We start from the raw sequence: 26,422 nt of genomic DNA, 5'->3' as shown, positions 1-26,422 counted from the left end.
GCTGCCTTGATGCAGCCCTATCAAAGCGAAAGGTAGAGAAGCGCGCTCTGCACATGCTTCAGAGCGCTCTTTTCCCTGTCCACCACGCCCCCCCCCCGGGGGCCGAAGATAAAAAGGGGCGCAGGACCAGCTCCCTCGTCCTTCTCTTGGGAGAAAAAGGAGGCGCTGAGGCTGCCTCATCCTCGATCAGCTGCCGGGGCGGAGGAGGAAGCGGGCTTGTCCCCGCCTGGGCCAGCCCAGCCCGCCGCATCACCTGAAGCAGGACGCCCGGGGAGGGGCCGGCCGGCTGGTGCGCACCCCGAGCAGCACGGCGACGGATGGCGGCGAGCAAAGCGAGAAGACGCTCCAGGGCGCCCCGCTAAGAGTCCTGCCCAGGAGAAGGTGAGTGGGCGCCGCGGATCGGGACAGGGGAGGGCCGGGCATCCCCGAGGACGGCGGGGTTAGAGGGGCCAGCCGGGAAGCGTGCCCACTGCCCACCTCCTCCGAGGGGCACCGCGGTTGTCGAAACGCTCAGCCGCTCGCTGCCCGTGTGGAGCTGCCTCCCGGCGTGGCTCCACGCCTCTCCATTCTCCGCCGCCCCTTTGCTGGTGGGTTTCCCGGAAAAGGGGCGCGGGAGCAGCGGGACCTGAGAGGCTCCCCGGTGCTGGGCTGGCGAGGCCGATGGTCCTGCCTTCTGCGAGGGGTGCTGGGAGCGCGGACACCCCGCTGCCGCCCTTCTCCATCTGGGTCCCTCAGGTGGGTCGGAGGACGTTGCGATCCTTATTTGGAATTCCCGGAGGACTTTGGACTGCGGCTCCCAACACCTGCAGGCTCCCACTGAAGAAAGCTTTACACAGGCTTCTACACCCAGGCACCCCGGGAATAAATAAAGGCCCCGCCGCTTTCCCAAATCTTTGAAAGCGGATCCCCGAAAGAGACCCTCCGCTGAGCCCGTTGGTTCTCCGCCAGTGTTTTGGTTTCCCTCGGTCTTGCGTAGCGCAAAATCATTAGGCAAATTGGACGCCGATTAAAACTGTTCCTCCTTCTTCGAATCTGAATTCTTCCCTCGGTGCAGGTCGCGGCTTTCGGAGAGGTTGGGGTGGCCTTAAAGCGCCCAACGGCGTCCTTAAGACTCCCCCTCCCTCTCTCTCTCTCACACACACACTTTGTCTTTCTCTCACAGTCTCTCTCACACATAGTCTCTCTCTCTCTCTCTCTCTCTCTCTCTCTCTCTCTCTCTCTCTCTCTCTCTCTCTCTCTCTCTCTCTCTCTCTCAGACACACACACTGTCTTTCTCACTCACACCCTCTCTCACACACAGTCTCTCTCACGCAGTCACACACACAGTCTCTCTCACGCAGTCTCTCTCTCTCAGACACACACACACACTGTCTTTCTCACTCACACTCTCTCACACAAGTCTCTCTCTCTCTCTCTCACACACACACAGTCTCTCTCTCACACACAAAGTCTCTCTCACACACAGTCTCTTCTTTCTCTCATTCTCTCTCTCTCTCTCACACAAACACACTTTGTCTTTCTCTCACAGTCTCTCTCACACACAGTCTCTCTCTCTCTCTCTCTCTCTCTCTCAGACACACACACACTGTCTTTCTCACTCACACCCTCTTTCACACAGTCTCTCTCACGCAGTCACACACACACAGTCTCTCTCACGTAGTCTCTCTCTCTCAGACACACACACACACTGTCTTTCTCACTCACACTCTCTCACACACAGTCTCTCTCTCTCACACACACACAGTCTCTCTCTCACACACAAAGTCTCTCTCACACACAGTCTCTTCTTTCTCTCATTCTCTCTCTCTCACAAACACACTTTGTCTTTCTCTCAGTCTCTCTCACACACAGTCTCTCTCTCTTTCTCTCTCTCTCTCTCAGACACACACACACACACTGTCTTTCTCACTCACACCCTCTCTCACACACAGTCTCTCTCACGCAGTCACACACACACAGTCTCTCTCACACAGTCTCTCTCTCTCAGACACACACACACACTGTCTTTCTCACTCACACTCTCTCACACACAGTCTCTCTCTCACTCACACACACACACACACACACAGTCTCTCTCTCACACACAAAGTCTCTCTCACACACAGTCTCTTCTTTCTCTCATTCTCTCTCTCTCTCTCTCTCTCTCTCACAAACACACTTTGTCTTTCTCTCACAGTCTCTCTCACACACAGTCTCTCTCTCTCTCTCTCTCTCTCTCTCAGACACACACACACTGTCTTTCTCACTCACACCCTCTCTCACACACAGTCTCTCTCACACAGTCTCTCTCTCTCAGACACACACACACACTGTCTTTCTCACTCACACTCTCTCACACACAGTCTCTCTCTCTCTCACACACACACACAGTCTCTCTCACACACAAAGTCTCTCTCACACACAGTCTCTTCTTTCTCTCATTCTCTCTCTCTCTCTCACACACACACACACACAAACACACACACACACACAAACACAGGCTTATAGTCTTAAAGGAAGGAGGTGATTTAAAAATTGGAATTTCTGTAGGAAGTGAAAGCCAAAAGTACTCTTTGACTAGCTGGCTGGGTTAATTATCCACACACATACCCCTTTCTGGAGTGGACAGAATTGCTTTCCTTGGGAGTTAGGGTTTTGTCACCTTGTTTGAGAACTTTTCCAAGTGGGTATTGATATGATTTAAGTAACTAAACCAGATAAGGCCCACAACTTAGTTGTGAGCAAAGATATAGAAAATTAAGTCCCCCCCCCCCGAATAAAGCGGAGTACAGATTTTAAATTTAAGAAGGGGAGATGCGCAGCAGCCACTGACCTAGGAAAGAGTATACTTTTTATGGGGCGGGGGGTGCAGTGTTTAAAGCATTTTATCAATATTAATCTGAATTGTTAAGGCAGCCTTTGTATGACGTGTCAATAATTATTTTCTTACTATTAATCGGTACCTATGGCTTACATTTACATAGTGTGAGATTAATGTGGGGTTATAGTTCTATAGCCTTTATTGTCATTGTACATCATGTATAGAACAAAATTGGTTAGAGAAACACCAAATAAAGATTTACATTAATAATAGATACTTAAGCAGTTTGTTTTTCCTTTAAGCCTGAGAGCTGTAGGGTTTTTTAAAGATAGTTTTTAAATAAATTAAAATGACCAGGTCACTAAAACCTTCAGTGGCTTTGTAGAAGGAACTATTTCATCTAATGTGGTCTGAGTTAGGTAAATTGTGTGCACAATAAAATAAATGACTTAATTTTTAGGGGGGGAATTAAAAAAAAGAGAGCTATTTTTAAAAAACCGTCTCTTTCATGGATCAAACAGGCTGGAACAGTGGTGCAAATAAAGAACTGGCTGGAATGCCACACGTCTCCTGGGCACCAAGTTGAAGGAGATACAACTAGCAGAAATCTCGGCAGAATTAGAATTTGGCCATTTATGTCTTTTAGAGCAGTGATCCCCAACCCCCGGTCCGCGGACCGGTGCCGGGCCGTGGAGTACCTGGCACCGGGCCGCGCAGCGGCCGGGGGCCATGATCGCTGCAGCGGCCGGGGGCCATGATCGCTGCAGCGGCCGGGGGCCATAGTTTCTTTCTGTATGCAAATTAGGGCTAACTGGCACAAGGGGTGTTACTGGACCGCTGGTGGCACTCTGACATCACCAGCGGCCCACCGCTCCCCTGTGTCCAGCGCCGCCCTTCTCATTCCTTTTCAGCGCTTCAGCGCTGGCCGATTCCTGAAAAAAACCTAAGAGCGCCTGCGCAGCTACGTAGGGCTAGCGTAGACAGCGCTAGTAGCGTAGCCTTGCGTAGGCGCAGTTTGTGCTACGCTATCTACGCTAGCCATACTGAACTGCGCCTGCGCAAGGCTACGCTACTAGCGCTGGTCATCGACGTATTCCACCGAAACCGCGAACAACGCCCCCCAACCCCTGCGCGCGCTCAGCGGGCCACGGTAAAATTATCAAAGGCTGACTGGTCCGCGGCGATAAAAAGGTTGGGGACCACTGTTTTAGAGCAGGGGTCTCCAAACTCGGCAACTTTTAAGATTTGTGGACTTCAACTCCCAGAGTTCCTCAGCCAGCAAAGCTTCAACTGGAAGTTGAAGTCCACAAGTCTTAAAAGTTGCCGAGGTTGGAGATTCCTGTTTTACAATCAGCCCAGCACTGTCATTTCCACACTGGTGATTTACAACCTCATTCAGCAATTTAGAGAGATTTAGAATCCCTCTCCTGGTGATAGATTGCGGTGGAGATGAGTCGAGGATGCTGTAACTTATTGCCGGGGAAATGGCCTATGACATCCTCGCCTTCACTCTGAAAAAATGACTTGTCAGTTTGAATTAGGGCAGCAATTCCGTTCTACGTTGTCATGATGACACAGAGGATCTCTAAATACACTTGGAGTGTTTTTCCTTTATCGTCGAGCAACTGAACTCTCTTCAGTCACTTTTCAGTACCTTCTACATCTTTGGAAAGTGCTATTTGTGTATTTATTTATTTATTTGACCTATCTGCCCCTCTTCTCTTGCCTAGAGAGACTTTAGACAGCTTACAATCAATAAAAAGCACGATAAGACGCTAAAACAGAAAATAGTCACAGTATGTTGGATTAAAAATTGACAAAGATGCGGAGGAAGGGAGCAAAATGCACACAGAGAGGAGGTGGGGGTGGGGTCTTATCGTAAACCTCTAGAATGAACCTCAGACCAATTGGTGGAGCCAGCTGCTCAGACACTTTCGCAAGGCCAAGAAGGTGGGGTTGGATTTCACCTGGGGGATACATGATGTTCTGGAGGGCAGGAGCAATGCAATGGTGGGTTCCGGATCCTGGTCCAACCGGTACAGTTGAAACGGCCTGGCGTCATCCACATGGATGCGCACAGCACGCACAGGCGTCTTACTGTCCAGTGACGCCTCTGTGAGCCTCCGCGACATTCCAGATGCTCAGTGTTGCGCAGAAGCTGTACGTGCCATGTGCGTGCTCAGAAACACCGAAGACTTTAAAGACAGGAAAGGAGCGAGGGTGGGTGGGTGGGCCCTCCGGAGCACCCTACCGGAATGGTACCCAGGCAGACTCCAGTACGCCTGTATTGCAGCATACCTCCTGCAACCCACCACTGGAGCAATGTGATTGTACTCAGCTGGTGGTCATTAGGCTCCTCTCCAGACTATAAAAAGACTCCTTGTGCACACGGCCCTCTTTGCAGAAGTCAAAGCAGGAACTAATGTCGGAGAACATTATGGTGAGCTTGGCAGGCTGGATTGCTGCCAAGCCTTATCTGTGCCGGTTTGCTGCCAAGGACCTGTCTGTCTGTTAATTAAATGCCGTAACTTATCTTTGGCTCGGAGTGTGTGTTTTGGTGTGGGGTGAGGGGGGTCAGAACAGTTGGGTAATGCAACATTTGCAAAGAAATAACCAAGCACAGAAGCTCCAAGCGCAGAAAAGGGTCTCCTAGAACTGTCATGGCGAACCTATGGCACGTATGCCCGAAGTGGCACGCGGAGCCATGTCGCCCGTTCCTCTTCCGGGTTTCTGGCATGCATGCACAAGCAACAATCAGCTGACCTTTGTGGCAGTGCTGGAGACTGGAAGAGCTGGTCTTCTGTTTTCTGGTGTGAACATGTGCGCCGGCCAGCTGATTGTCATATGAACATGTGCGCCAGTAACTGGAAGACTTGCTGGCCAGCAAATGTGTGCACCGGAAACTGGAAGTTCATTTTCCAGCATGCGCATGCCCCCTGGGCAGCTCCTCTTCTGGGTCACGGCCCAGACGAGCGTTCACACGCTCCCTTTTCAGCACTCAGTGCCAAAAAGATGCACCATCACTGCTCTATGCTGATGACATGTTTAACTCCACCTCCTAGTTCTGCCCGCTCTCCTCCTACAAGTTTTTGCTTTTCATATTGTTGATTCAGTTCTTCTTTTTATCCTGGTGCAAGTAAAAAAACAACAGCGGGCATATTTTTGTTGCCAGGTCTATGCCTAAGGGCTATTTAATCAATGTAAAGTGACAGTTATACTTTGAAAATGTCAACATTCAGACACTTTGAGTGTTTGCTTTGCTGAAGAAGATAAATATTCTTCTCTGTATACTTGGCGTGTTTCATAGAGCAGCCTTTCAAAAGCTTTGGCCTTAATGACATTTTTAGCCCTTGATCTCTTCACACAAAATGCCACATCTAGTTTTTCCATCACGTATTTCCTCGCTTCCTTCTAGTTGCCTTGTTTATAGGGGAGAAGCCATACAGGTCGTCCTCAACTTACAACCAATTGGGACTAGAATTTCCATTGCCAAGAGAGACGGTTATTAAGTAAGTGGTGTGCCCAATGTTACAATACTTTTTGCCATGCTTGTTATACAAATCATTGCAGTTGTTAAGTGAAGCATGCAGTTGGCTGTTAAGCAAATCCAACTTCTCCCGTTGACTTTGCTTGTTGGAAAATAGCTGGGAAGGTCACAAATGAAGACCATGTGACTCTGGGATGTTGCAACCTTCATAATCTCCCGAATCTGTAGTTGACCATGGACAAGTGCAAGAATTGCTTGTAAATTACTTTCTATAGTGCCATGGTAACTCCAAATGGTTGCTAAAGAAATGATAGTAAGTTGAAGGCTGCCTATTGTTAAGCCACAGAGTGTTGGAGCCCTTTACTTCATTCTATACTCTTCATTCTCCTTGTTCTTTTAAAAAATTATCTTATCCTTTTCTCCGAGTCCTTGCTTCTTTGCTTTCCTTCCTCCTATGACGCCATCAACAGACCTTAATCCTCCTTCTTGTGAGGTCTCCTTCTCAGTTCTCCTGAAGGCTTGTCCTTCTATTTCAACGGTTGAACAGAAAACCTATTTTTATTCCTGAGCTACCAAATGTTCTATGTCCCCAGACCAGCTCTGCTGACCTACATTGCAGACTACATATCAGTGGTGAGATTCAATTTTTTTTTACTACCAGTTTTGTGGGAGTGGCTTTGTGGGCGTGGCATGGCTTTGTGGGCATGGCAGGGGAAGGATACTGCAAAATCCCCATTCCCAACTCATCTCACTAACCTGCTTTCCAGCTCCGTTCTCCTGTTCAGGGCAACAAAAGAAGATCAGCTGGGAAGCAGCAGGGGCGGGGTCAGCCTATTTGCCGGTTTTCCGAACTACTCAAAATTTCTGCTACTGGTTCTCCAGAACCTGTCAGAACTGACTGAACACCACCTCTGCTACATATATGTAGGAAGTGACACTTGAATACTGTTGCAGATAGTGGATGTTCCTGACCAGCTCAAGGCAGCTGTTCCTCCTCCTAGCATTAGGAACCCACCAGATCAGCAGTTGAATCTTCCCTGACAGGACAGAAAGAACCTCTTTAGATGCTACACCAGAGGCAGAAGGTGAGAAGTACAGCTGGGTTTTCAACCTCGAGTACTGCCTTGTTCCACTACTCCAGATGCAGGTGGCTCTTTCTGTTTGACAGCAACTCTGGTGTGGGTCCCTGTAGAATCTGCATCTCTCTGGAAGGAATCTGGGACAACTCACTGCAGCCAACGCACCACAGTAGAAAGTCAGCACCCCCCCCCCCCCGAGAATGAAATATTTTGGGGAATATTAAAAAGGTAGGATAGAATATTTCCCCTAAAGAAGAAATGGGGAAAAAAATATTAAGGGAGGCAGAAATTAGCACCAGTCTTTCTGCCCCAAGCAGAAACTGAGGTGGGCAGCTTTTAGAAATGCAAATTTGGTCATCCGTTCAGAAAGATTGGGTCAGACGGATATTCCAAATAAGCAATTAGGCAAGACAAGATTAGCTCAGAGAAACACCTAGGATTTTCATTTCCCCTTTTGTCTAAGAGCCAGACATGACCCCTACATGATCACATGGAAATCCAGAAGGAATAAAACCAGGGATGGGTTTCTGTTGGTGTTACTGCCAGTTTGGTGCGCACATGTGCAGTTGCTTTTAAATAGATCTGCACATGCGCAGAACATTAAAAATGACAAAAAACCATGCTGTGGCGACCGGGAAACTGGTTCAGGGGCATGGCGAGCCTGCTGTTCCTACCGGTTCAGTGACCCAGTCGCCATTTCCACTACTGGTTCCCCTGAACTGGTGAGAACCGGTAGAAACCCACCTCTGTATAAAACCCACCCACTCTCAACTCCATTTTGTCAGCTGTCCCAGAACTGCACACTGTATGCGTGGCAGTTTTGTTCATCAATAAACTTTCCAATCAGCCTCCATTTTATTCCCGGCTTGGAACTGGACTTCAATTTTTCTTCCAACACCACAGGGAACTAGCCATAGAGAAACTTGTCACAGGCAATTTGTTGTGGCAATTCGCCGTGGGTCAACTCACTGCAGGAATTGGAATTGGAATTGGAAAAGTTTATTTATAGGCCGCCCTTTTCCCTGGGGGGACTCAGGGCGGCTTACAACTCATAGGGAAAGGGGATACAAACAATGTCACATAGGCACAATACATAATTAAAAAGAACACAACATTCATACCATTTGGGTGGGGATGGATTACAATCTTTAGCCCCAGGCCTGATGGGATAGCCAGATTTTAAGGGCTGCGCGGAAGGTCTGGAGGATGGTGAGGGTACGAATCTCCACGGGGAGATCGTTCCAAAGGGTCGGAGCTACTACCGAGAAGGCTCTCCTCCGCGTGGTTGCCAGTTGACACTGACTGGCAGATGGAATCCGGAGGAGGCCTAATCTATGTGATCTAATTGGTCGCGAGGAGGTAATTGGCAGGAGGCGGTCTCTCAAGTATCCAGATCCACTACCATGAAGGGCTTTATGGGTGGCAAGTAGCACCTTGAAGTGCACCCGGAGATCGATAGGTAGCCAGCGCAGCTCGTGGAGGATAGGTGTTATGTGGGTGAACCGAGGTGCACCCACAATCACTCGCGCGGCCGCATTCTGGACTAGCTGAAGTCGCCGGATGCTCTTCAAGGGCAGCCCCATGTAGAGCACGTTGCAGTATTCCAGCCTAGAAGTCACAAGGGCACGAGTGACTGTTGTGAGGGCCTCCCGGTTCAGGTAGGGTCGCAACTGGCGCACCAGGCGAACCTGGGCAAATGCCCCCCTGGTCACAGCTGACAAATGGTGGTCAAAGGTCAGCTGTGGGTCCAGGAGGACTCCCAAGTTGCGAACCCTGTCTGAGGGGTGTAGTATTTGACCCCCCAGCCTGAGAGATGGAACACTTGCCAGATTAGTGGGAGGGAAACACAACAGCCACTCGGTCTTATCCGGGTTGAGCACAAGCTTGTTAGCCCTCATCCAGTCCCTAACAGCTTCAAGGCCCCAGTTCATCACGTCCACCGCTTCATTGAGTTGGCACGGGGCGGATAGATACAACTGGGTATCGTCCGCATATTGATGATATCTTATCCCGTGCCGCCGAATGATCTCGCCCAGCGGTTTCATGTAGATGTTAAATAGTAGGGGGGATAAGACCGAACCCTGCGGCACCCCATATGTTAGGGGTCTAGGGGTCGATCTCTGCCCTCCAACTAAAACCGACTGCGACCTGTCCGAGAGGTAAGAGGAGAACCACTGCAAAACAGTGCCTCCCACCCCCACCTCCCGCAGTCGTCGCAGAAGGATACCATGGTCGATGGTATCGAAAGCCGCTGAGAGGTCAAGGAGAACCAGGATGGAGGCGTGGCCTCTGTCCCTGGCTCTCCAGAGGTCATCGGTCAATGCGACCAAAGCGGTTTCAGTGCTGTAACCAGGCCTGAAGCCGGACTGGAATGGGTCGAGATAACTAGCTTCCTCCAAGGACCGCTGGAGCTGGAAGGCCACCACCTTCTCAACAACCTTCCCCACAAAGGGGAGGTTGGAGACTGGACGATAATTATTAAGAACAGCTGGATCTAAGGATGGTTTCTTCAGGAGGGGTCTCACCACCGCCACTTTAAGTGCGGAGGGAAAGACCCCCTCCCGAAGGGAGGCGGTAACAACCGCCTGGATCCAGCCCCGTGTCACCTCACTGCTGTTAGCAACCAGCCAGGAGGGACACGGGTCCAGTACGCAAGTGGAGGCACTCACAGCTCTCATGGCCTTGTCCACATCGTCCGGGGCAACATCCTGAAACTCAACCCAGCGATGGTCTATCAGATTATTCCCCTGTGCCTCGGCTGGATCTGCAGAATCGGAGTCCAAGTCCGACCGAAACCGAGCAACTTTGTCCACCAAGAACTGGACGTAATCCTCAGCCCTACCCTGCAGGGGGTCCCCTGTATCCCTCCTATTTAGGGGAGCGGGTTATCCTGAACAGGGCGGCTGGGCGCGACTCAGCGGACGCAATCAAGGTGGCAATATAAGATCTTTTCGCCGTCCTAATTGCCCTGATGTACTCCTTGATGCAAGATGTTAAAAGTGCTCGGTTCGATTCAGACTTATTGGACCTCCATGCGTGCTCTAGGCGTCGCTTCCGGCGCTTCCTCTCCCGGAGCTCCTCGGTAAACCAAGGAGGCCTCCGGAATCCACTGCCTCGGAGCGGCCGTAGTGGCGCGATCCGGTCAAGAGACTCCGTCGCTGCTGAGTTCCAGGCAGCAACCAGAGTCTCCAGGATAACTCACCGTGGGACAAGAATTACACCAATATCAAAGAAATGGTGGAATAGAATCATTAAAGAAAGGGTGCGAAAGGAGGGGCAAAATGAAATGTGAATGACAAAAATCACAATACTATTTTAATTATTTTAAATAATGAAATTGAATTGTTGAATGGTGAGTTAGCCATGACGAGTTGGCCTTGGCAAGTTGACAGTGGCCAGTTAGCCACCAAGGGTTGGGCATAGCGAGTTGTCCCATTCCGCTCTGGAAGTATGTCTTTCATTTCCATGTGTAGATGTTCTCATCCCAGTGCAGAGGTGGTATTCAGCCGGTTCTCTCCGGTTTGGGCAAACCGGTAGCGGTAGCTGCGGGAGACTCTGCCTACCACCACCACCCCGACATAATGCGCGAGCACTGCGCCTGCTCACATTTGCGAACTGATAGGAAAGGTAAGTGAATCTCACCACTGTCCCAGTGGCAGTGGCATAGCTGCAGCAATTTTTACAGCATTGGGGGGAACTGAGAAACCCCTGCTGCACTGTCTGTGATATATCAGAATTTGCTGCCATCACCTCCTTTGGACAGGAAAGTAAACAGAGCAGTGTAAACAGGTCAAAGGCTGCTATTTATTTGTTGAGGGGGGGGTTGTTACATTAGTTGGTGATTGTTTCTTGGAATTCAGGAAAGCCTGCAGAGGAATTAATTCAGGAAATTCATTTTGCTCTGCAGGAATTGCTGAGTTCTTCATTTTTCTTTGAGAAAATTTTTCTTTGTCCTTTGCTGATGGCTTCTCTTCTTCATTATTGGAGGCTGGTAGGGAGTCCATTGTGTGGAATTCTGCTGTTTCAAAACAGCAAAAGGGATTTGTGGACAGAGAAAGAAACAGCCCCTAATATGGCCTTCCTTTTTCAGCCTGGTTGCTTAAGGTTTATAGGGGACATGATTTTTATTGCACATTGACATTAAACATATGTATGTATGTATGTATGTATGTATGTATGTATGTATGTATGTATGTATATGTATGTATGTGTGTATATATGTATATATGTATATATGTATATATGTATATATGTATATATGTATATATGTATATATGTATATATGTATATATGTATATATGTATATATGTATATATGCATATATGCATATATGCATATATGCATATATGCATATATGCATATATGCATATATGCATATATGCATATATGCATATATGCATATATGCATATATGCATATATGTATACACACACACACATATACACACACATACAGACAGACAGACTGTTTGGGGTCCTTTTCTGAGTTAAAAGATAGGAGGAATTTAATTCTTCCTCTTTGCCAGATACTTAAAATCAAAAATGATTCTTTCCCGGCAAAATCCCCCAGAGTTTTCTTTAGCAAGATTTATTGCAGTAGGATAGCAATAGGGTTATAAGAATGTCAGCAACTGAATTGTTCTGGTGTTTTAAAACTGGGTTTTTAAAATTTACATCTACTGGTTGAGTCTTTTTGCTTTTCTAAGTGCCATCCTATGCATAAACAGGAAGGCCTTTTCATTGTATAAATCCTAATAAACAAACATTGATAATGGGGGAACATGTTGTTCTGACTCAGGCTTCTTTAAAAACATGAAGCCGAGTCTTGGTCCCAGCAAAACCTTTTTTATTTACACAACTGTGAATTCCTTTCATTCACAGTCAGCAAGGCTTGGCAAACAGTCTTTCAGAGGAATGCTTATCTACACGCACCTTATCTCATTTGGAGAGCTGCCAGATAACTAGTTTCCAAAAGCAGGGCAAGGCAAAACTTGGCACAGAGTCTCTTATAGTCACAAACAGACCTTTCCACTCTTGAAACGACCGAATGAACAAATGGTTTCCTGCAAAAGCCCACTCCCCGTTCGCTCCTCTTCTGTTTCCTATGGGAGGGACCAATCACCTCCAAGGTATGGCTTTACTCCCAAGTCAACGTTGCTTTCTTAATTGTTCTTGTCTTCTGGCAGCTCTGTGCATGGGCACACTGGGAACAGGCTCCAGCTGTTCCTCTGCCTCACTTCTGTCTAACTCCCTCTCTGCCTCTGACGCCGAGCCCTTGTCTGAGCTTTCCTCAGCCCCCAGGACTAGCCCATGTTCTTTCCCAACCTCCTCGCTGTCCAACTCTGCTGCCATAAGTTTTGCAAGGATATGATCTACATGTAAAAATGGGCTAATCAGAGAATTATGGGGTCTTGTCATTTTCAATTTAAGCTCCTCCTTCTCTTTACTGTATATGACTTAAGTTGAATTGCCAAACTTAGAGTCTTCTTTTGAAGCTTGCAATGGGATTGATATGAGTTCTCCAAACCCAGGGATTTCTGTTTGCTCTCTTCCTGCTTTATGCATGTTTTGCAAACAGTCGTTTGAATGGCATGCGTGTCTGCATAAGTGTCATAAACAAAAATATTTCTATGTAGGCTTTTCCCTATTGTTCTTTCAAACAAATGTCCTGGCTTGCAAAATTTGGGAAACTGTGACTTGAGACATGTTTGGGCTCGTGCTTCGGTTTGAAATTGCAGCATTCAAAATTTCACCACAAACGAAGTTCTCTCTTGCCCAATCCTATTCTTCTCTGTATAAATGAATTGCTCCGTGTGCATAGAGATGGAACACTTAATATTTTCTTTACATGAAAAGGCTCTATCTGAAAAGATCCAACCTTACACAATGTCTTTTTTCTGCTTGCCCACCACATCACCAGCCTTAGAGACAGAGGTGGTACTCAGCCAGTTCTGACATGTTCTGGAGAACCGGTAGCGGAAATTTTGAGAGTGGGGAGGGAATGGGGATTTTGCAGTATCCTTCCCTTGCCACAGTGGTGGGTTGCTCCCGGTTCAGCCAAACTGGTAGTCGCAGCAGGAGGAAGCTCTGCCCACCCGCTCAGATGCTTCTGCGCATGCGCAAAAGCATCACGCTTGGGAGCGCACCCGCACCAGTAGGGAAAAAGTGGCAACCCACCACTGCCCTGCCACGTCCACAAAGCCACGCCAACAGAACCGGTAGTAAAAGAAATTTGAATCCCACCACTGTTTAGAGAGGAGGGCAACCATGGAGGGTGCAGCATCTAGCCAGGGTCTATGGCAGTGTTTCTCAACTTCACCAACATTAAGATGTGGTGACTTCAATTCCCAGAATTCCCCAGCCAGCACATGCTTGTATATTTGTTGTTATGATGTTCAAACCAGTTTTATTTGCAAAGTTGCGGCTGTTCCAGCATCCATGTGGTCACGTGTTTGTGATTTCCAACACTCCCTGCCAGCTTCCCACAAGCAAACTCAGCAGGAAGTCTGCAGGAATTCGGAAGTCACTTCCGCTTGTGCTGCTTTTTTGCCTGCCTGTGCTCATTTTCAAAGCAAAATGATGGCAATATCATTCTAGAAAACATAAGGTTCATTCTAGACACATCAAACTGTACTACCTTTCTCCCTAAGGATGACCCAACAGGTCACAAATTTCCTAGTGATCATTAAAAGTTGCTAGCCATCCCAGCTTTGAACAAGCAAATTGTCTTGTGCTCCTCCTCCTCCTCCTCCTCCTCCTCCTCCTCCCTCCCTCCCTCCCTCCCTCCCTCCTCCTCCTATTTGAGAAATAGGGAATTGTTCTGTGTTTAGGTAAGAAACAGATTATTTGGGGGTCAGTTGTGCCTCCTGGCTAGAACCTGGAATCAATAGGCGTTCAAAAGTTGCAATTGCACCTCCAAGTGCATCCCTCTGAGTTTTAAGGTGAGATCCTTCCTGTTACCATCTAAGCCTTCAAACTTCCTTCCAATTTGGAATAACTTTCTCTGCCCTTTTTCTAGAGTTTGGCCCCCAACTCTCACGAATCCTGGATGCCCTTGGCTGGAGGGAAATTGGGTGTTCTTGATCCAAGGATCCATGTCCTGAGCTGCTCCCAGTCCATCACAATATTTCTTTCCCTAGAAACTCAGCGTGTCTCTCTCTCTCTAGCCGCCCTCTTTTTGTCAAGGTCTTGAGTCAATGAGATGCTTTCTGTAGAAAGCAACCGTATTTAGCATTATAAATAACTTAGAAATGGCCTAATTATCTGGTTTTCTATATATGCTCTCACTGTTTCCCAGGTAGCTGCTTGTAGGTAGCATGTGTTCTTGCACTGCTAAGATGCTGAGCTTGTCAATCAGAAGGTTGGCAGGTTGGTGGTTCAAATCCCTAGTGCTGCGTAACAGAGTGAGCTCCCATTACTTGTGCCAGCTTCTGCCAACCTAGCAGTTCGAAAGCATGTAAAAATGCAAGTAGAAAAATAGGAACCACCTTTGGTGGAAGGAAACAGCATTCCGTGCGCCTTCAGCATTTAGTCATGCTGGCCACATGACCATGCAGACGTCTTTGGACAGTGCTGGCTCTTCGGCTTTGAAATGGAGATGAGCATCACCCCCTAGAGTCAGGAACAACTAGCACATATGTGCGAAGGGCATCTTTACTTTTATCTTTACCTATGAGCTTTTACATGTCAACTCATTCTGTTCCATGTGGAATTTGAACTGGACCAGTTAGACTTCCCTGTTGAATGTGCGTCATCTGCCATAAAAGTCAGGGAGGAGGGAGAGGAGCGTATGTGGTGTAGAGGTGTACAGTAAGTGTTAGACTGCCTCCGGAGAAGCCTAGATTTGAATCCCCCCCCCATGCCATTGAAAACTCCCATAGGGACTTTGTGGCCCATTTTATGACCTTTCTTGCCCCAGTTGTTAAGTGAAACATTGCAGTTGATAAGTAAATAAAATAGTTGTTAAGGGAATCCATCTTCTCCATTGAGCTTCCTTGTCCAAAGGTCGCAAAAGGTGATCACATGAACTGGGGACTGTAACAGTTATAAGTGTGAACCAGTTGCCAAGCACCTGAATTTTGATCACATGACCATGGGCATGTTTGCAACAGTCGTATGCAGCGGTGAAATCCTCTGAAGTCTGCTACCGGTTCGGTGAGTCTGCTACCAAGCACATGCTTTGTGTGCATGTGCGCCTGAGGCGCACCTGCACAGCAGTTAAAAAGGAACATTTTGAAGCCTTCTGAGTCTGCAAAGGTAAATAGAACAGCGAGGGGGGGGGATCCACTGTGCCACGCGATTTAAATTAGCTAGAAAGCAGGAAATCTGACGATTCTAGCTAATATAAATCGCGCATCACAGTTGATAGTCGGAAATACCGTTTGCCTGAACTGGTAGCATTTTTTTACTACCAGTTTGGGCGAACCGGTAGCATTTTTTACTACCAATTCGGGTGAACTGGTAGCATTTTTTTACTGCCAATTTAGGCGAATCAGTAGCATTTTTTTACTACCAATTCAGGCGAACCGGTAGCATTTTTTACTACCAGTTCAGGCAAACCAGTAGCATTTTTTACAACCAATTCAGGCGAACCGGTAGCATTTCACCCCTGGTTGTAAGTATGAAAAACGGTCAGAACTCACTTTTTTCAGTGCCGCTGTAACTTTGAATGGTCGCGAAGTGAACTGTGATGAGTTGAGGCCTTCCTGTTTGTGTTTTGGTAACACTCTTCCTGGCTTTGCAAAGTCAGCACAGAAGCAGAAGCCTGTGGAAAGCAAGGATCGAGTCAGCATCTACCCAGAGAAGTGGCTTCTCTGTTCCCTTTAGATTGGCCAACACAGCAGCCAGCACATTGAAAGAAAGCTCTTTTGTTTGCCCATCCTCCCCAATCAAAAATAAAGGTGCAAGATTGAAAAGCAGGTGTGCCCAGCCCTAGAGAGAAAAAGAAAAAGCTTTTATATTCAGGGTGAGGAAGAACGGAGTGCAGCTGCTGGGTGGTACGGCTCTCTCTGAAAACAGGGATTGGACTTCTTCCTGTTCTCCCTGTAATTGTCAGGCCTGCAGCCATCTTTTCTTTTGGATCTTTGGCCTGCCACACTTTCTATTATTCTGCTTTGCATTTTCTATTGTGGGAAAATGGGAGGGGGGATTGTACGGAGTTAGATGTTATGTAGCCACAACAAAATTCTTTCTAGAAAGCCAAGGTCATCCTTTGTCTTTGCACCTCTGCACCTGACTGGAACAGGATGGGTGGAACGGCCTGCGTGACAGTGTAAGATTGGACCATGTGATGCATTCCTGGGTGTGGGGAAAAGATCTTGAACTTTCACCTGGGTGAAAAAACCGGGAAGCTTTCAGATTCGGGCTTTCCCAGATGTGCCAACATGGCTCTCTTAATACATTGGAACTTTGAGAATCCTTTGCCTCAGACTCTGATTTAATTTTGGATGCAATTTGGAAGCCTAACAGTAACATTAATTGGGCTGCAGGAACATAGTTGGAAAACTGCTACTCCGAAACAGGATTGTTCCAGGGTACAGATGGTCCTTCTCTTACAACCATATTTGGGATCAGAATGTCTACTGTTAAGCAGGGAGGTTATTAAATGAGTCACGCCTGATTTTATAACCTTTTTTTTTGCAATAGTGGTTCAGCCAATTACTGCAGTCATTAAGTGAATCATGTAGTCATTAAACAAATCCAGCTTTCCCCCCACTGATTTTTGCTTGTCCAAAGATGGCTGGGAAGGTTGCAAATGGTGATCACATGACTCCAGGATACTGCAACTATCCTAAATACATGCTGGTTACCAAGTGCCTGCATTTTGATCATGTGACTATGGGGAATGCTGTGACCGCTGTAAGTGTGAGGACCAGCCGTAAGCCACTTTTTTCCAATGCTGTTGTAACTTCAAACGGTTGTTAAACAAATAGTTGTATGTCAAGGATTACCTGTGAATGATCTCCATTGCTTTCAAAATCTTGAAAGCCATGGTGACGGATTCAGATGTGGTTAGAAAAAATGGTTGGACAGAGGTTAGAATCTAAACCAGAATTATTTTTATTAGAAATTATAACAGAAGGTCATAGTAAAGGGTCAACATATTTAATATTACATATTATAACAGCAGCGAGAATGGTATACACCCAACAATGGAAAAGTGAAAATATACCTTCAGAAAGAGAGATAATAAAGAAAATATTGATTTGCGCTGAAATGGATAGATTGACGTTAGAATTAAAGAATAAAGGAGAGACAGAATAACATGATATATGGAATAGATTTTACCAGTGGGTGGAACTAAGAGGTGGAAGTTGGAACAGGAAATAAGCAGGATTTGTAGAACTGAAATGTGATGTAATATGTGTAAATATAAGTATAATGGGCAGAATAATTGTATATAATTAGTAAGGTTTGATGAGTATATATTATATTTGTGCTATATTTTAGTGTGTATGGCAGAGATAATATCAGGATGGTTGCACGGTGTCCAATATTTTAATATGAAATGAATTTTTTAAAAAAAATCTCAAAAGCCACGTTTGTTGCTTTTTGCATGTCATCCTGAATGACCAACCAGCTAATCTCATTTGTGTGTAGTGTGTTATGCAAAGCTTGTCTAGTTTAGGGGTCAGTCATATGCATAGAGAAAAAGAAACTTGTTGAGTAGCTCTAATCCACAAGCCATATTGGGTGAGTGGCCACAATTTGTAAACTGTTAAAACATTGGATTAGAGTAGACTATAAACGTAGTCCTTGGTTTATGAACACAATTGAGTCCAAAATTTCTATTATTAAGTGAGACATTTGTTAAGTGAATTTTACCCCGTTTGCTAGGCAAGGAATAATGAATGGAAGCTGATCAAGAAGAGTTTAGTTTTAGTTTAGTTTAGTTTTATTTGTCTTGTATGCCGCCCACTCCCGAAGGACTCTGGGCGGCTTACAATAAACAAGGGAGGGGATAAATAAGCAAGACAATACTTTAAAATACACAACAGTCACAGTTTCCGTGGGGCTGGATATTTCGAAAGCCCCCTGGCCTGCTGGAGCAGCCAGGACTTAACGGCTTTGCGGAAGGCTGGGAGGGTAGTAAGGGTCCGGATCTCCACGGGGAGGTCGTTCCAGAGGGCTGGAGCAGTGACAGAGAAGGCTCTCCCCCGGGAAGTCGGCAGCCGACATTGGCTGGCAGATGGAATCCGGAGAAGACCTAACCTGTGAGATCTAATCGGTCTATGGGAGGTAATAGGCAGAGATTACCTCTGGAAGTAAGGGTAAATTTTCTAACAGTGAGAGCAATCATCCAGTGGAACAGAAGTTGCCTTCAGAGCTTCATCATGGGAGCTTCATCACTGGAGACTTTCAAGAAGAGACTGGACTGCCATCGGTCAGAAATGGTGTAGGGTCTCCTGCTTGGGGGGGGGGTTTGGACTAGATGACCTACAAGGTCCCTTCCAACTCTGTTAATCTGTAAATCTTTGTTGCAGTTCAAAGGGCAGAATATTGAGGAGAGGGTTTTTTTGGACCACTGTTGACAAAATAATAGCTAGCAGAATCTCTCCCTGCTGAAAGGAACAGCCAGAGGCAAACGCCTTCTACAAATGCAAATGTCTTCTAGCTTGTGTGTCGCTTGGCCCTTAACCCCTGCTTTAAGACAATATTGACTCAGCTTTGCTGCCCCCCCCTCCCAAAAGAGGGACAACCCACCCACCCCACTCCATTTTGACCGTTCATAGCCTCATGAAACGGCAGTGAGATGTTCCATGGAGGCCTTTAGGGGGCATGGATATGATGCCTAGGATGGTGAAAGGATCCTGCATTAGAAATTGATAGCCAGCTGAGAGACAGGGAGGGAGGGAGGGGCTGGTTGAGCTGCAAAGGAGAACTTTGGAACAAGATTCTTTCAACAAAAAAAAGGAGAAGTTGGAGAAAGAGGATCCCTGACCACATTAGATGATTGGGTTACAAAAGTAGGTCATCGTTGGGTCCACAAAGGCACCATTCACTTGGAGGAGAATGACGGCCGTTATAGGTTCAGATCCAGAGTTATTTTCATGTTTGCTGCTGCCCGTTTTGGCTGGAAACTCTGAGACCGCAGTACACAGTGCAAACAACTTTGCAATTCAGAGCATTGAAAGCTTGGGGCAAAACTCTCAAGAGACACCAGTGGGGCAAGGGGCAGTGGTGGTGGGGGGGGAGGCATGTTGCCAGCAATGAGCTCAAGTTCCCTGTTAGTTTTTACTTGTGCTACCGAAATTTTCATTTAGCAAAGTTGCATTATGGAGCAGAGTTATAAGTTTCCGTATTACATGCGTAGTAGGTGCTGGGCTCCATTCACCAGCCATTTACAGCCAGCGGTGATTTTTCTAACCATTTCTTCAGCCATGGGAAGAGCCAGATAACCGCTGTTTTTATTTTCAAGTTTTAAACAAGACCTCTCCTGTCTATTTAAGGTAGGAAATGTGACAACATTTGCTAATTGGCATGAATTTCCTGCAATTACAAGACAGAAGCTGGAAATAGAGAATAAAGTTGTTTTTAGATAACTAACATGTTTGAAAAAGCACTTGCTGTTTATTATCTATATATCATGATCACTTATTCCATTTTTGCCCCTGGTAAACCTTGGCAAAGGGTTTTGTGCGGGTAGAACCATGATTGATTCTTTTTCTTTCTTTTTTTCTTTTTCCTAATTACCGTATTTTTCAGAGTATAAGACGCACCATTTTCCCTCAAAAAAGAGGCTAGAAAACTGGGTGTGTCTTATACTCCAAAAATACGGTACCTTCATAGGGATTATTCTTTATACTATTTATGTTGTTTGTATTTTTTGCCATGTATTGCACCAGTGAGGCCAAAACCAATTTTGTTGTATACATCATGTACAATTACTATAAAGGCTATACTATACTACTACTACCGTGTTTCCCTGAAAATAAGACAGGGCCTTATTTTCTTTTGATCCCTGAAATAAGCACTTGGCCAGCCAGGGATGGGATTTGGAGGTTCTCTGAACCATCCATAACGTTAGTTACGGGTTCTCCCATAGCAGCCCACCCCTGATTCTAATGTTGTTTTGTTTTTGCGCCTAGTTGGAATCAAGATGACTACAGCTGCCCCAACGCCTGAATATTCCCTGCCTTGGAAGAATGTGACCACAAAGTCTCGAGAGCAAATCCTTTATCAGAGTAAGAAAGGGCAAAGGTGGCATTGGGAGGTTTTATGGGCTTTTCACCACTAAGGTGTGAATGGCCAAAAAGAAACATCTTCAGGCTCTGAATGACACAGCTCTGGATTTGCTCTGACAAAGTCCCAGTTGCTGAAGAGATGACGGGATCTGAAGAGCTGGATTAGAAATTCGTTCAACTGGAAACTTAATTGGAAATACGCATGTGGGATCCTTGGGGTTCTCTGAGCTTGGTTGTTTTCTTGAAGATGTTTCATTACCCAACTAAGGAACATCAGTGCTAGAAGGGAATCGGGTTTGCTCTCTGTTTATATACAGGTGGCTCACTCTGTCAGTGTTGATGGGAGTATTGGTAGGAGTTAGAACATATTTTTAATCCTAAAGGAGTTAAAGCAGGGGTGGGATTCAGCCGGTTCTGATTGGTTTGGGCGAAGCGGATGCTAATTTTACATCTGGTTCACTGAACCAGTAGTTGCAAGGACTAGCCAGCCTTGCCCACCCTCCCCACCCTCCCAGGAGTCTTCACGCAGCCTGTTTTGATGGCAGGGCCCGTATGAAGGCTCCGGGGGGAGGGGAACGAAAAATGCGCCTCCAGTTCCAGAAGTTAGGAAAGGGCCTAGTTTCGGGCCTCTGGAGGGCCTCCCTGTGGTGCAGGAGGCTGAGTAGGCCACGCCCACCATGGCAACGCCCACCCAGCAACTAGGCAGAGAACCGGTTGTTAAAAATTTTGAATCCCACCCCTGAGGTTAAAGGTTTCATTTCAGTAAAGTATATCCATAAGTTTTACTTTATGGTGTCAGATGGTGGTGTATAAAAATGGAATTAAGCGATACAGTGAGGAATAAAATTTAACCCTTTTTGTTTGCTTTCCTTTTATGATACATTTTTTTAATCCGTAACAAAACCCTCAAAAGTACAGTTATCATAATACACAATATCTGAATTGTCATTAGACCAGGCATTAAGAAAACAAAATCAGATATGTCCGAACTGATAAGTTACTGATTTATCAGGAAAAAGACACTTGGGTGTAGTGGTTAAGGCTACAATCCTGAAGACCGAGAGTTCTAGTCCTGTCTTAGGCACAAAGCCAGCTGGGTGACCTTGAGCAATGCCTGCCTCTCGGCCCTAAGAAGGAAGCAATGGCAAATTGCTTCCAAAATATTGCCAAATATTTGCAGGAGTTAGTCTGGCAGTTGACATGAATTGACATTGACTCAAAGGCACAAATAAATAAAATTACTAAAAAGTTGTAAAAGGAGATCTTCCATGGGTGACACAAGGACATTCTCCCCTGGCCCTTCTCCCCCCAAAAACCTTTAAGGCCATCACTGCCTTAATTACACTAATTAAATGTATGGCCATAAATCGAGGACTACTTGGCTCTTAATTAAACCTATAATAAATAATGCTAATGCTTCTAAGAAAACAGCTAAGAATAAGATAAAATTTAGTGATATTTTTGTACATATCCTAGAACATGGGAGTTATATTTTATTCTAAGCTGGCAATTGAAGTGTATTTAAAAGCCTGCACATACATGTTGCTGTTTTTCTTTCTTTCTCCTCATTAGGCTCTGGAGCAATAGTAGCAGCGATTGTCGTCGGCATCATAGTAATATTTACAACAGTTCTGCTCATCCTTAAAACGTATAACAGGTTAGTCATTTGATTTTTCTTTTCTTTCCAATTCCTTTCATTCTTTAGGAGAACAAGCTACTGACTGGAGGCAATCCAGTGGTGGGATTCAAAAATTGTACTACCGGTTCTGTGGGTGTGTCTTGGTGGGCATGGCAGGTGAAGGATACTGTAAAATCTCCATTCCCTCCCTACTCCAGGGGAAGGACACTGCAAAATCTCCATTCCCTCCCAACTCCAGGAGAAGGATACTGCAAAATCCCCATAGCCCAACTACTTCAGGGAAAGGATACTGTAAAATCTCCATTCCCACCCCATTCCAGGGAAAGGATACTGCAAAATCCCCACTCCCCACTCCAGGGGAAGGATACTGTAAAATCTCCATTCCCTCCCCATTCCAGGGGAAGGATACTGCAAAATCCCCATTGCCTTCCGACTCTAGGGGAAGGATACTGCAAAATACCGTTTCACTGACAAAAGGGCACCCGACAAAAGGGCGCCCGACAAAACCGCGGTGACAAAACTGTGAGTTCTAAACTGTGCTGACGAATGAGCGCTGAAGCGCACCGACAACAGCGCGCCGACAGAAGCGCGCTCTAAGCCTAACCCTAAACCTAACCCTAAACCTAACCCTGACCCTAACCCTTACCTTAACTTAAATCGTGCTTCTGTCGGCGTGCTGTTGTTGGCGCGTTGATGACATCGTGGTTTTCGCACCGCAGTTTTGTCGGCGGGCTTTCGTCGTGCGTGCATTTGTCGGGTCACGCAAAATACCCATTCCCTCCCCACTCCAGGGGAAGGATACTGTAAAATCTCCATTCCCTCCCCACTCCAGGGGAAGGATACTACAAAATCCCCATTCCCTCCCGATCAGCTGGGACTTGGGAGGCAGAGAATAGATGGGGGCGGGGCCAGTCAGAGGTGATATTTACTGGTTCTCCGAACTACTCAAAATTTCCGCTACCGGTTCTCCAGAACTGGTCCGAACTAGCTGAATACCTACTCAGAGGCAATCACGCCGTTCATAGGCTGCTGAGCTGTGGGGGAGGGGGAGCAGTGACATCACATATGTAATGACATCATTACACAAATGACATCTTGAGGTGAATGTACTTATTTTGAGGCCATTGTGTCTGAGGAAAACTGCTACTCTGGTTATGTGTTCTGTGAACGGTTTTTTTTTACCTCATAAATTCTGCTATTGTCACATTTTTACATTCAAGGATCTTTCTGCCGTTTTCTTTTTGTGGGAGGTTGCAAGCTCAGGTGCCATTTTTGTTTATTAAAAACACAAATGGAGGTCACCCTCAACTAACAACCACATTTGAACCCAAAATTTCTATTCTTCAGTGAGACATTAAGAGAATTTTACCCCATCGTATGACTTTTCTTGCCTCAGTAGTTAGGTGAATCACTACAATCGTTAAGTTAGTAACACAGCTGTTAAGGGAATAATTTAATTCGTTAAGCTTCTCCATTGACTTTGCTTGTTAGAAGATTGCAAAAGGTGATCACACGACCCTGGGACATTGCAACCATTATAAATACATGCTGGTTGCCAAGTATCCAAATTTTGATCATATAACTATGGGAATGCTGCAATGGTCCCAAGTGTGAAAAACGGTCATCACTTCAAATGGTCCAGTCATTAAATCAACTGTTATAAGTCGAGGACTACCTGTAGAGAGAGAAGCCGGCCAAGAGTTGCTTCTGACTAAAGCAGACTAAAAGCCCTGTACATAAATCCAATTGATTGATTAAATAAACCATGAGCACTTCTAGCAACAATTAATCTCTGACAATTACTCAAACTCTGACATGTTGTTAATTGCTATATATAGTCTGTTTCTAATATAGTGCTCCATCCCAAATTCTTTTTTATAATCTGTTTCTTAATATTGTAAGGTAAGGTAAAGATTCCCCTTGCACCAGTGCTGGGATTCAAATAATTTGAATCTGTGCCCTAATGACCAGCTGAGTAGGCAGGACTTGGTGGTCATGTGACTGGGTAGGCGTGGTCAACTCAACATCACTTACGTCGATGGGCGCTTTGCCTTAGCTATTGTAATGTAATAAGGCTTAACCGAAGAGGCAGTTTCTGTAAGCAGGGCAATAAATATTAGGCTAGAAGCAACACCAGAATGTTTCCTTCCTGCCCTTCCTTACAGGATTAGCCCTGTAAAAGGGGGGGGGGGGACAAAAGGAGATTTCTTCCAACAACCGGTTCTCCGAACTGTGTAGAAAATTAACAACCGGTTCTCCTGAATAGGTGCGAACTGGCTGAATCCCACCACTGCCTTGCACATATGTGCTAGTCGTTCGTGACTTTAGGGGACGGTGCTCTGAAGCACCGTCCCCTAGCTCCGAAGACATCTCTGTGATCATGTGACTGGCATAACTAAATGCCGAAGGCGCACGGAGCGCTGTTACCTTCCCACCAAAGGTGGTTCCTATTTTTCTACTTGCATTTTTACGTGCTTTCGAACTGCTAGGTTGGCAGAAGCTGGGACAAGTAACGGGAGCTCACTCCATTACACGGCACTAGGGATTCAAATCACCGAACTGCTGACCTTTCTTAGCCACTGAGCGTCTTAGCCACTGAGCCACCACCCCAAATTTAAAAGAAACTAATAAATTAAAGTAGCAATGTCAGGACCTCCTGTGCATTCTTACTGTACAGTCCTCAATTCACAATCGTTCATTTAATGATCGTTCGAAGTTACAAGAGCACTATAAAAAGTGACTTATGTCTGGTTCACACAGCATCTCCATGGTCACACAATCAAAATTCAGGTGCTTGGCAACTGTCATGTATTTGCAATGGTTGCAGCATCCTCGGGGGGGAGGGGGGTGTCACGTGATCACATCTGCAACCTTCCCAGCTGGCTTCCAACAAGCAAAGTCAATGGAAGAAACCAAATGTCTTTAACAATCATATGATTCACTTAAGTACAGTGGTTTGCTTAATCACATTGGCACAAAAAAAAAAGTTGTAAAATCCATTTTGCTTAGCAACAGAAATTTTGATCCCAATTATGGATGTAAGTTGAGAGAAGTACCTATATATTTTTAGACCTGCGGAGAATTTGGGGAGGAATGCATGTAAGAGATAGGAAATGTCCTACAATCCCCCTTCCCCTACCTTGTCTCGTTTAATTTGATTTTGAACATTGTAAAGTGTATTCCCCCCAAAAAATAATTTCAGGAATATTCTCCTGAATAGAGGCTTTCTCAGAAGAATGGCTTGTGCATCAGGACTGCGATTTGCAAACATTTCTCTACAACAGAGGGGTTTAGCTTTCAGGAGCCACAGCTTTTTGTCTTTTCTACCACAAGCACACTAACACAAAGTCTGCTTGATTTTTTTGTAGGCATATGAGGACCAAACGAGAGCTGGAGCCCAAGAATGCAAAAACCAACATCCCCTCCGTTTTTGGACAGGACAGTAGCACCTCCGCCAGGAACAGTGCAGTGACTTTTCTCCCTGTAGACATTCACACGCCCCAAAGAAGACTCTGAAGAGGCAGCAAGGGGAGGAATAATCAGCAAGAAGTGAACTCTGCAGATTCGTGAGGAATGGAGTGGCTCCCATGGTCCACGTTTCAGTGGTCTGCTGGTCACCAATTTTTTTCTTCATAGAAGACAAAAGATGACCTCTAGGGGCAACCAGGTTGTAGAAATAATATATAGATAAACTTTCCAACTGCTTATCAGAAGGGATGGTGAGAAGCACAGCTACCATCATTCTTGGAATCAATCATGTCCTTCATATTTTCTTGCTCTTTAATTTAGGCCCCGGTTCCTATTGTCCTGTAAGTGAAAATGAACCTTCTGCTGGATGAAGGTGCTGAAGACGTCAGAGGACTTAGTCTTCATCTTGGTTGGTAGCAGATAATAAAGGATCAATATTCTTTCATTTTTGCGTTCTAAAAAAGCAGAAGCAACCATTATCACCAGTTGCAACCCTCTTCTACCAATGGTCAACTTTCAAAGTTAGAAGTTCCTTTTTTTGTTGGCAGAGTTGCTGTCTTTCCATAGTTTAGGGCAGTATTTCTCAACTTCGGCTGCTTTAAGATGTGCTGGCTGGGTATTTCTGGAAGCTGAAACCTCTTAAATTTGCTCAAATTGAGAAACAGTTTACCCAGGCAAGCAAAGAACTGGATTTCGACAATCATGTTTTGTTAAGGTTGATTTTAACCAGCCTCATTTTTTTTTTTTTAGAATGGGTGTGTATTCTC

At 45.9% G+C, this 26,422-nt stretch overlaps 1 protein-coding gene across 1 annotated transcript; it reads left to right on the top strand.

Moving 5' to 3' along the window:
* The first annotated feature begins 250 nt into the window (after positions 1-250).
* Positions 251-26,422, top strand: NCMAP (non-compact myelin associated protein). Its single transcript, XM_014062460.2, has 4 exons — positions 251-381; positions 20,453-20,548; positions 22,121-22,205; positions 25,556-26,422. The coding sequence occupies exons 2-4, from the start codon at positions 20,464-20,466 to the stop codon at positions 25,701-25,703; spliced, it is 318 nt and encodes a 105-aa protein (XP_013917935.2). The 5' UTR covers positions 251-381; positions 20,453-20,463; the 3' UTR covers positions 25,704-26,422.

The sequence above is a fragment of the Thamnophis sirtalis genome, unplaced genomic scaffold (genome assembly GCF_051295495.1).
Source record: "Thamnophis sirtalis isolate CommonGarterSnake01/CBP01778 unplaced genomic scaffold, rThaSir2_p1.2 scaffold_13, whole genome shotgun sequence".
Lineage (NCBI taxonomy): Eukaryota > Metazoa > Chordata > Lepidosauria > Squamata > Natricidae > Thamnophis > Thamnophis sirtalis.
This window is presented reverse-complemented; position numbering and strand designations above follow the sequence as displayed.